Source organism: Monopterus albus, unplaced genomic scaffold, assembly GCF_001952655.1.
Source record: "Monopterus albus unplaced genomic scaffold, M_albus_1.0 scaffold127.1, whole genome shotgun sequence".
NCBI lineage: Eukaryota > Metazoa > Chordata > Actinopteri > Synbranchiformes > Synbranchidae > Monopterus > Monopterus albus.
The window spans coordinates 2,168,000-2,179,268 of NW_018128007.1; the positions used below are offsets into that span (position 1 = coordinate 2,168,000).

The 11,269-nt window shown below is 42.2% G+C and overlaps 1 protein-coding gene and 1 long non-coding RNA gene across 4 annotated transcripts in view; one reads left to right on the plus strand and one right to left on the minus strand.

Annotated features, from left to right (window-relative positions):
- Nucleotides 1-3,522: 3,522 nt before the first annotated feature.
- The window catches only part of tat (tyrosine aminotransferase), a 45,063-nt gene continuing 37,316 nt past the window's right edge, over nucleotides 3,523-11,269 (minus strand). For 2 of the 3 annotated variants that reach the window (XM_020612758.1, XM_020612756.1), the window contains 5 exons: nucleotides 7,749-7,901; nucleotides 7,535-7,663; nucleotides 6,914-6,997; nucleotides 5,390-5,488; nucleotides 3,523-5,260 (listed from right to left, as the gene is read on the minus strand). In XM_020612758.1, coding sequence (XP_020468414.1) covers nucleotides 5,120-5,260; nucleotides 5,390-5,488; nucleotides 6,914-6,997; nucleotides 7,535-7,663; nucleotides 7,749-7,901 — 606 coding nt within the window. In that variant the 3' untranslated portion in view covers nucleotides 3,523-5,119. Of the gene's footprint in view, nucleotides 5,291-5,389; nucleotides 5,489-6,913; nucleotides 6,998-7,534; nucleotides 7,664-7,748; nucleotides 7,902-11,269 lie in introns of all 3 variants that reach the window. The other variant, XM_020612759.1, reaches the window with a different exon arrangement.
- The window catches only part of LOC109967297 (uncharacterized), a 7,024-nt gene continuing 6,385 nt past the window's right edge, over nucleotides 10,631-11,269 (plus strand). Inside the window, exons 1-2 of the long non-coding RNA XR_002275907.1 lie at nucleotides 10,631-10,720; nucleotides 10,945-10,977. This is a non-coding gene — a long non-coding RNA (uncharacterized LOC109967297). The remainder of the gene's footprint in view (nucleotides 10,721-10,944; nucleotides 10,978-11,269) is intronic.

Here is an 11,269-nt window from a genome sequence, read left to right on the forward strand (position 1 = left end):
ACCCGCCGCTGCAGCTGCCTCCGACCCAGCCACACCCGCCGCTGCAGCCACCACTGTCCCAGCCATTACTTCTTTTTCCCAGTGCCACTCCACCAGGGGCAGCCTGTCTCCATATATTCCCTTGAGGACTGGATTGTGACCTGACTCTGAGCCATATCCCTCAACCCATATGGACTGGTTCTACTGACTGCCGTCACCATCATCAGTGTCACTTACATCCTTGTTTCAGTTGTTAAGGGGTGGTAAACATTCCCCAGGAGGGCGTCTCCTAGGTCTTCTGGCCAGAACCATAAAACCTGATCCCTCCTGATCAGTGGGGTGAGGGCCTTGCTTAGAGGTCAATTTAGTAACGGCCTTGCTCACCACGTCTGATACTATGTTTTTAGCCGCAGAGGATAAATGGGGCTTAGCCAGGTAGAACCCTTTCTTCATCAAAGGCATTACAAAACGAAATTGATTTGAAAAGACTGATCAATCCCTCGCCCATACTGCGTAGGAACTCCCATAAAGGCAGAAAGGCCTGACCCAGCCTGGTTATCATAATAACTTACAAATCAATAGGGGTCCGCTTTGTAGAGTGAAGGTGTCATTTTTTTTGCCAGACTCTTGTTCTAAGGCTCTGTGTAAAGCCTGGACCCCTCCGTAACTACCAGGGTGAGCTGGATCGTAGTAAATTCTCTTCATTAAAGACACAGTCAAGATGACAACAGTGCTACAGTATAGTGCATAATATTTTTACTGCTGTGCTCTCACTGACACCTCTCCCTCTCCTCATTCACTGTCCATCTCACTCCACCACTGCTGTGCTCGCTTTACCACCTCTCTCTGCGTGACATATATTTCAGGCAGGCAATGCAATTTTGGCCTAAACATAAAAAGAATGTAAATGTGGCTAGCTAGTGCAAAGTATATTTTGAGCAGCTACAGAGAAGATAGTCTACAATCTAGCAGCGTGAGCTAATGCAGAATGGATGGAAACTGGGCCAACGAAGAAATCAAAGGACGTTAATCCTCTGTGCAGAGGAATAACACTGTGTCACGTGGTTTCGGATATTGTGTGAATGCTGTGGCTGTGCCCAGCCAGGTCCTGCTGTCTGAACAAAGTCTGGCCAGGAGTTTTTAACACAACAGCTCTGTGTCTGAATGCCAAAAAACTACTGCTACACAGCTGCATATAGCCTGCAAATCCCTGGGTACCATGTGTGAAAGGTCCTTTAATTGTGTGATTTATATTAAACATCACACTGATCATGGGTTTACTTGGTGTCGACTGTTTTACACACAAAACATGTGACAATTCTACAGTGTTTAAAAATAAGCAAAGCCACAGAATAAGACAATGTTATAAGGCCTGAATATTCCGATCAATTTAAAAAGACTGCAATGTTTTTATAGCCCAAATCATTATTCACAAACTTGCTCGTCCTCTTCTTCTTTTCTTCTTCTATTTTCTATATAAAACCCCATTTCCAAAAAAGTTGAGATGTTGTGTAAATTGTAAATAAAAATAGAATAGAATAGTTTGAAAACAGGTTTTACTGCATTCTCATTTGTTAAGAGTACAGAGATAAAATATCTATTGTTCACATTAATATATTTTGGTTTATACAAGCTTATTATGAATGTGAGGCAGCAGCATGTTCCAAAAAGTTGAGACAAGTTACATAATGTAACATAAAATGTTATAAGATGTTATAAAGGTTACATAAACACCACAGCTACTGAATTTAATTTGCACCAGGTCAGTGTCGTGACTGGGCATAAAAAGAGCATCCCAGCAAGGCTGAGTCTTTCAGCAGTAAGGATGGGGTGAGGTTCACCACTCTGTGTAGCAAATAGTTCAACAATGTAAGAATAAAAACATAAGATTGCTGAGAACCAGCAGTGACTGGCTGTGATCTTCAGGCCCTCAGGCGGCACTGCATTAAAAACAGACAGAATTCTGTTGTGGAAGTCACAGCATGGCCTCAGGTCGACCTCTGAAAACCACTGTCAGTGAATATGCTTCACCTCTGACTGCATCCACAAATACACCTTACAACTTAAAACTAAAGTTAAAACCATGCAAATGTTAGAAAAAACCCAATTCTTTTAGTGCCATATTTAGTGCCATTGTAAATTAGACAAACATGTACAGTGCCTTGCGAAAGTATTCGGCCCCCTTGAACTTTGCAACCTTTTGCCACATTTCAGGCTTCAAACATAAAGATATAAAACTGTAATTTTTTGTGAAGAATCAACAACAAGTGGGACACAATCATGAAGTGGAACAAAATTTATTGGATATTTCAAACTTTTCTAACAAATAAAAAACTGAAAAATTGGGCGTGCAAAATTATTCAAATCCACATAAGGGATGACGGCAACATTCATAGATCCTGGAATGCACAATGAGGGGCAATGTTCATTCCTATTACAGAGGCCCACTGAAATTTTTTTGAGGAAAAGCTGTGTTAGACTGCATATTGTTTATAGTAAAGTATTTTTATATACAAATATAAAAATGAAAATGTTTCTGGAGTGGGACTTTAATTAATTATAGAAGTTGTGCAGAAGCTGCCCATAGCTCTACACAGTGATCCATGTGTGTACTGTATGTGTTTCTATGCTGCTCCAAATGAGTCTGTTCTGGTTCAACTTGTCTTATTAAATGAGCTTAAAAATAAAGTGACACCTTAGTTATAAAACACTGAGCAGGCTGTAACACACAAGAGTGTGTGTGTCGTTTAAAGTTTGCCACAAGCCACCTGGGAGACACACCAAACATGTGGAAGAAGGTGCTCTGGTCAGCTGAAACCAAAATCGAACTTTTTGGCAACAATGCAAAATGTTATGTTTGGCGTAAAAGCAACACAGCTCATCACCCTGAACACTCCATCCCCACTGTCAAACATGGTGGTGGCAGCATCATGGTTTGGGCCTGCTTTTCTTTAGCAGGGACAGGGAAGATGGTTAAACTTGATGGGAAGATGGATGGAGCCAAATACAGGACCATTCTGGAAGGAAACCTGATGGAGTCTGCAAAAGACCTGAGACTGGGACTGCGATTTGTCTTCCAACAAGACAATGATCCAAAACATAAAGCAAAATCTACAATGGAATGGTTCACAACTAAACATATCCAGGTGTTAGAATGGCCAAGTCAAAGTCCAGACCTGAATCCAATCGAGAATCTGTGGAACGAACTGAAAACTGCTGTTCACAAACGCTCTCCATCCAATCTCACTGAGCTCGAGCTGTTTTGCACGGAGGAATGGGCAAAAATTTCAGTCTCTTGATGTGCAAAACTGATAGAGACATACCCCAAGCGACTTACAGCTGTAATCGCAGCAAAAGGTGGCGCTACAAAGTATTAACTTAAGGGGGCTGAATAATTTTGCACGCCCAATTTTTCAGTTTTTTATTTGTTAAAAAAGTTTGAAATATCCAATAAATTTCGTTCCACTTCATGATTGTGTCCCACTTGTTGTTGATTCTTCACAAAAAATTACAGTTTTATATCTTTATGTTTGAAACCTGAAATGTGGCAAAAGGTCGCAAAGTTCAAGGGGGCCGAATACTTTCGCAAGGCACTGTATTAACAAATTTGGTGAATGGCACAGCGCCCAATGTGAGGACCCAGCCAAGAAGCTTCTACACAGAGATTCTGCACACTTGGCTGTTGAGGATATCCCAGTCAAATCACTTGTTTTAGACACCAAAATTGCAATGCCGTAATTCTATAATCCCAAACAGTTATTCCAATGCCCCCAAGACAGAACTATTTGAGAGCTGTATGAGTACAGGAATTCTCAAACAGGACGCTGCTTGATACGCTGTTTCTCAAGACAGTCGAAAATCTCGTTCAAGTAGGAAAACCACCCCACAGTAATGTGAAAAAAATGTGAAAAACAATAAACATGTCCCTGTGTCCTTATTAATAATTTTAACTGTGGCCAAACGTCACTATTCAGTGACTTCGTTTACAACAACGCTCTTTTAGCGGCATCAGGTCTATTCTTTAGTCCTGGCAACACTCTGTTAGCGGCAATGCTCTGTTAGCGGCATCGGGTTCAGTCCCAGAACAAATGGGTATCAAATGTCCTACTAAATTTGGAAGACAACCCTCAGTGGTTAATCATTCATGTGATGAATTTTACGTCTTTTATGAGACCAAATGATCTAATGCTAGGACACTCATTTACTTTCCCTCATGTGAGATATATGAGATTATAACTTTACATGTGACCAGACTTCAAACAAAAGACAAAACACTTTACTTATCTTTAGAACAATTAACCAATTGGGGAAGATCTTTAAAGGCAATTGGACCAGTTCAATCCAGAACGTAACTGGCTATTTGACCGAGTCTGACCCGATACAGCTGCACTTTGTTGGCTGCACAACACAAGGATTTGTTCAGACATGATGCCTAGACATGAAATAGCCAGCAAACTCCTGGGGAGAGGTGGGTATGTGAAAGTGGCTTAACATACGAACAATATACAAAGTTCTGATAAAAACCACATCCATGCATCTAACACTGGACTGAGTCTAGCACATGCAAAGTTTGCAGAAGACTATCAAAACACAATGGATATACAGATATATATTTTCTCTAACTGTGGATAAAAAATAAAGAGCAGGCACAAACTGCAAAGTTTGCAGAAGACTATCAAAACACAATGGATATACAGATATATACTTTCTCTAACTGTGGATAAAAAATAAAGAGCAGGCACAAACAGTATCAAAGCTTCACAGCAAAAGGCCGAGCTGGTGTGTGCACTGTGCTCTTATAGCAAAGAGATTACATTACATAGGCAAACACAGCACTAGACAAATGATATAAATACACAAAGAGAAGTAGAGATTAATATATGTTGCCTGTATAAAATATAAATATTATGTCTGCTCATTTCATATGGTTTACATAAAAATTACACTACAAGTTTTTGTGGCCATGGTGACGACAATGTTAAGACTTTTTTGATGTCACATTTCTACATCTCTAATTGCAGAACATGGTGGAATAAAATCTCAAAGCTAGTTCCAGTTCAGTATATGTAGCCAGAGGACAGTTCTTACATCCTCTACGCTTTGGACTCCCATTCTGTTGGACTGGTCCAGCTCTGCTCTATCACTGGTCCAGATCATTGCTGTTGCAGCTACTTGGCCGATAGTGGTGCTGGCAAAACTCCCTGATCCGGCCACAAGCCTCCACCATCATCTCCTCCGTCACCGTCACCACGATGCGGAAGAAGTTAGGATATTCAAACGCCTGGAGGATGACGGAACATTGATGCTCTTACTGTAGGCGTTAATACAATTAAACACGTTTTTCAGTTTTGCTCTACATTTGTAGACAGCTGAATGACAAGCAGTTACAGGAAAAAGGATGAGGTCTTACCGAGGCAGGCAGACAGAAGACAGACTGCTCAGTCACCAGCCATTCGGTAAAGTCCACGTCATTCTTAAAATCTGGAAAGTGATCCATGTCGATTCCCACCTGGACAAATGTGGACGCACAAAAATGAAAAGCTCCAATTCATATTCAATCCTCAAATATATTATAAACTACTATATAATGAACGAGGAAAAACAGATTCAAGTGTGTAGTTAGGCGGGATTAGAACCTGAATATGAAACATCTTCCTTGAATTCAATAGTTTCTCATTTTTATTTATAAATATGGCTCAAGTTTGAGACAGTGTGATGTTCCAGCTGAAAATTAACAGGATATCTTTTTGTATATTTTGTCATTTATAGTCTAATTTGGACATTTTACATTAGAGCTGGCAAACACTCCTTGAGACCTTTGTCAAAAACATCATTAATTATTCCCATATATGCTTCTTCTTCTTTCGGCTGTTCCTGTTAGGGGTCGCCACAGCGAATCATCTGTCTCCACCTAACTCTATCCTCGGCATCCTCTACTCTCACCCCAATTAACTTCATGTCCTCTTTTAGCACATCCATATATCTCCTCTTTGGCCTTCCTCTTGACCTCTTGCCTGGCAGCTCCATCTCCAACATCCTTCTACCAATATAACCACTATCCCTCCTCTGCACATGTCCAAACCATCTCAATCTGGCCTCTCTGACCTTGTCCCCAAAACAGCCGACCTGAGCTGTCCCTCTGATGTGCTCATTCCTAATCCTGTCCATCCTGGTCACTCCTAAAGAGAACCTCAACATCCTCATCTCTGCTACCTCCATCTCTGCCTCTTGTCTTTTCCTCACTGCTACAGTCTCTAACCCATACAGCATAGCTGGTCTCACTACTGTCTTGTACACCTTTCCTTGGATTCTTGCTGACACTCTTCTGTCACACAACACTCCTGACACCTTTCTCCACCCACTCCAACCCGCCTGCACTCGCCTCTTCCCCTCTTTCCTACACTCCCCATCACACTGGACAGTTGACCCCAAATACTTCTGCACCTTCTTGACCTCAGCCCCCTGTAACCTCACTGTTCCACTTCCCTCCCTCTCGTTCATACACATGTATTCTGTCTTACTACGACTGACTTTCATTCCTCTTTATTCCCATATATGCAAATATAGATATACATACAGTATACACACAGTAGAAGCTACTGCACAAGAGTGCATGGTTATTTATTGGAATCGGTCAAAGAGAGTCTGACTTTATCCCCCATGGATATATGTCCTAACTGCAAATACCTAGAAAATATTCCCTCCTCATAGACTGTGCATAGTGCACCATAACATCTAGGGGCTCACAAGAAACAGGTTTTAAAAAAGAAAAGTTAAAACCAAAGCCAAGGTTAAGATTTCCTGACTTTTAGTATGAAGTGCAGGTCAACAGCATCTTTTCTTAGAACTTCCCTGCCTAGAAAATGTCCATGTTCCCAGACTGTAGGGCAGGATTTCTGGTAAAAAGAAAGAAGTAGTCTCTTCTAGATCTGACCATGAGATACATTGCTCCTGAAGGCATCACAGGGTTCAGGCCGGGGACGCTGGACAGCGCTTTGAAGCAAATCTCTGAGTTGGACTGAAGAGAAACAGATCATCCAGTCAATCTTAGGTGGTACATATACGTAAGGTAAGACAGAATATAAAAAATAAAACAAGTCAAAGGTATTAAAAACTTAGTAAATGAGAGACGAAGTCACACTATGAAATAAAATTTGTTTGGTCACATAAACCTAAAGAGATTACGTGTAAGTGTTTTATTGTTCAGACATTCATTTCTACAAGTCCATTACCAGTCAAACATTTCCCACTGAAATCAATGGGAAACTGGGTCCAAACTTTTCACTGGTGTTGTCTGTTGGGCAGTTTATTTTGCAGAATACACACCCCAACATATTTGAACCAGGATATTAGAAAATATATCATCCTCCAAAATGTAATACCATCAAAAATAGAAGATTCTGCTGCTGAGCACAAATAACAGCCAGGTAGCAGCAGTCAGCTGGCCGCCTCCTGTGTCCAGGGTGTCGTTTAAGTTCCAATAAAATATAGATATGGTGAGAATATACGTTGTATATGAAAGATATTAGTTCTAATTCATCGTTCCCAGGTCTACCTTCAGGAAACTGATGGTGCTGTTGTAGAAGCTCTGAGGTGTGTTATTGAGGATGCTCTCCAGCGCCCCCTGGACAATGGTGCATGCTCCCAGAATGCGCTGACTCAGTTTCACCAAACCCTGTCGAATCTACAGAGGAGGTATACCACATGTGTCAGTGAGGTACATATAAGAGCAACATATTGTGTTTTTGTGTGCATCCTGTTCCATGTACCTCAGATCCAAATATATCATTCCTGTCATGGATGAGGAGCCATCCCATCCTCCAACCAGGGACCAGCCAGCATTTAGCCAAGCCACCGCAGGAAAGGATGGGAACATCACTGCTGATAGATGCCATGGAAGGACAGTGGAACCCAGGGAAAACCTAAACACAGGAGCAGGAACAAAATGACTAAATTAGAGTCACTGGTCTCGAGTAAGAGTGAGCTCAATGTTAATGCTAATTTACAAAACTCATGCTCAGAAGAAGGCCGTATTTTAAACATGTAAAGTCAAGTACACTGTTTGTTTGGCACTATTTAAACTGTGAGCAGATGAGACAACTAAACAGTTGTTACTCCTACAAGCCACAACTTGGTCAAAGCTCATGACCTCTAGGAGGAATTTTTCACACAAGCAGTCAATATCAAATAAGTACGTTGAAGTGCACGACGCCCATGTTTACAATCAACACAACCACATCTGCAGGCACTAATGCACCTTAGCTAAAACAGGCTTCATGGCAGTGCTTAATGCACACTGTGTTGAGCACCAGTAGGACAGCAATAAAAATCTTTATCCATAAATATTGTATTTGTATAATGCATATTCAACACAAATAACATAAACATCATTTGACTTGTAAACAGCAAACAAGATAAAGTACTTGTAAAAAAGCAGAATCACTGATGATTTTATTCCATATTCCATCATTTAGAGCCAGGTTTCTGACCACATGATGGATTTAACTCCTGTGTTCACTCTGTTTTGGTCTCCAACAGCTCATGTGAGATATCTGGCTGCTAAACGCTGCACTGTTGTATGTTCATCAGCTCCTGTATCACTAACGCTGTTTGTCTGCTGTGGCACAGTGGGTTTATGAGAACTACTGCCTGCTGCCAAAAGTGATTAGACGCTCCATGAAACTGAGGGGAACTATACTCAGCCAATGATTTGTCACTATGGTGGCTATATTCACAATGCATGTGGCCATTTGCCGCATCATTAATGTAAAACTGACTCATTTGGCTTCACAACTACAGATAACCTGATCTCTGTTTGAGCATATCACTTATTTTTCATTAGTTATGACACAGATATCAGGCCTCAAACTTTACTGTTTCAGTACCTGAAGTTTGTTATTCATGCAGAACAATCACAGACATTTCTTTTTATCTCTCTGCAGAAAGCTGGTTCACATTAAAGCATGAAAGTATCACTGACACTAAGGGGGGAGCCACCCCACGTCCTATTGGACAGACTGCTGTAAATTACATAACAGCATGTTTAAAATGTGCCAGTACAGCCCTGTAGTTTACAGCACTTTTCTGGCTTGTGGTTATCTGAACTCACTTGACACACACCGACTTCCTCGCCCTTCCCCTGTGTGAAATCAAATGTGATTTAAGTCAGAGTTAGATTAAACTAAACCTTTATAATCAGTTTGGAAAGGGTCTGTGAGATGTGCACTGGATGCAAATGAAAACGGAGCAAACTCAGAGAGGTTCATAAATATTTCAGGACCGGCCACAAATGTCAGATTTAAAGGTGTGAAAACAGAAAACTCTTCATTCTACATGTTTACTCTCATTGAAACATCCACATAGAAAGTAGCTACAGGCTGTGCAGGTTGGTTGTAACGACTGAATTTACTCCTGAGCATCACATGAAGGAGAGGGACGGGGTAATGCCACTGACTAAGTTCAGTTCACAGATATCCTGTTGCCTCCAAACACTCGAGTCATAAAAGCAAGGCCACATCATCACACGCCCGGCCCAGCTCTCCTCCCACCAGATGCCCCCCATCCCTCCCCAGTGTCTGCTGCTCCAAAACCTGAAGTCTGCATTAACGGCAAACACGTGTAACCAAACAAAGTGCAGAGTTATTCTGGTGTGCTTGTGTTCAATGTAAAATGGCCAGATGGTGGTGGTGGGGTGGGTGGGGTTTGGATGCACTCGATAACCCTGACGCTAAAACGTTTAATCACAATAGCTTCTACAGCGTAATTAAAAAGATTTAGAATTCATTTTTCTTTGTGCAACTCATGGAAAGCTGCTTTTGTTTTCTGTGGCTGAAAGGCTGTCTGGTTGTGCAGCTGCACTCTTTTCAGCTCCTTCTCTAACTGTTTTGTTGTATCTCCCCATTTATATGTCCGGGACAATTCCTCAGTTGACGCTGCTGATAAATAAAATGTGGTATCTTCTGGATAAGTAACTGTTCTTGTTTGATTTGGGGCGAGAGGGAGGTGTAAATACCAGGGATACAACTTTTATTGCGTTTGCATCGTGTTTTGTACTTTTTTACGAGCTTTTGAGTCTGCCTCGAGGGGGCCCTTGTGTCGCGGCCCCGACTGTTTGCTCTGCTTGCCAACAGTTGGCTTCCTTGTTGTGAGTTGCCGGGGATTCCCATGAGGATGCAACGAGAGGGGCGAGTCTGCAGAACTGGAGCAAAGCGCTGGGAGAGGTGCTGGAGTGAGGCGCTGGTGGACAAGATGGACGAGCTGGCCGCGCTGGCGGAGCTGCAGCGGGTGTACAGGAGTAGAGGCCCTGCACGCGCTTCACCAGGACTCCAGGATCTGTGGTCCGTGGTGACGGTTCTCCACTGATCCCCGAGCCAGCTCTGCTGCTGCATGCAGGCGCACAGTGTCTCGGCGGACACAGCACCCGCAGGCCCTAATCCTTATCTCGGGAACCTCGACCATGCCATGCCTCCCTCCCCCTCTCTGTCACCCTCCTACACAAAGAACAATAAAAGTCTGGACCATATGCTAATGCTAGGAATGCGTACACTTCCGCCCCTCCCCCTCTGACCACAGATTGCTCAGTGTTGCCAAGTCCTCAGTAAGGAAAGTAGCTATTGGCTGTCCTAAAAGTCGCTAGAAGTCGCTAAATGACGTCATCGCCTAATTCACATAAAATTCCATTTGCATGTAATTGTAATGGACACTGTAGGAGAGAGGAATAACGTCATGGGAGAGACAAAAAGTAAGTAAAAACACCCTAAATATGTTTAGTACTACAAATGAACTTTCTTCTGTTGATTCTTGGTTTGCTTGTGTAGCCGAGCATTTACGTGGGCTCAACTAGACGTGTATAAAATAATAAAACGACAAAGTTCAGGTCTGAATTTCTCCGTTACTTTATTTGCACTACTCACTCCAAAACTGACACTCCCATCTCTCTCTCCCCATGTCCCCTTTCTACCCAAGTATGGCAAGCCCCAAAGGACAAAAGGATATAAGGTATACTACACACATAAACAGAGCACCAGCACATTCACACCGGGGAGACATAACACTAAACAGTCTGTTACACACATCCCCTCCCCACTAATAAACGTCCCCGTTTATTACCCGACATGCTACACAACAAAACAAAACAAAAAATCACCCTCTGAACTCTTAAACGTGAACCGTATGGGAGATTAAACACAAATGAACACTGTCCCATACACAGAGGCAAAGTCAAACTAAAGCATCACAAAATCCCTCAAATGGCCAGGAGGTCTACAAGCTCTCCCAGTTCTACTAACAC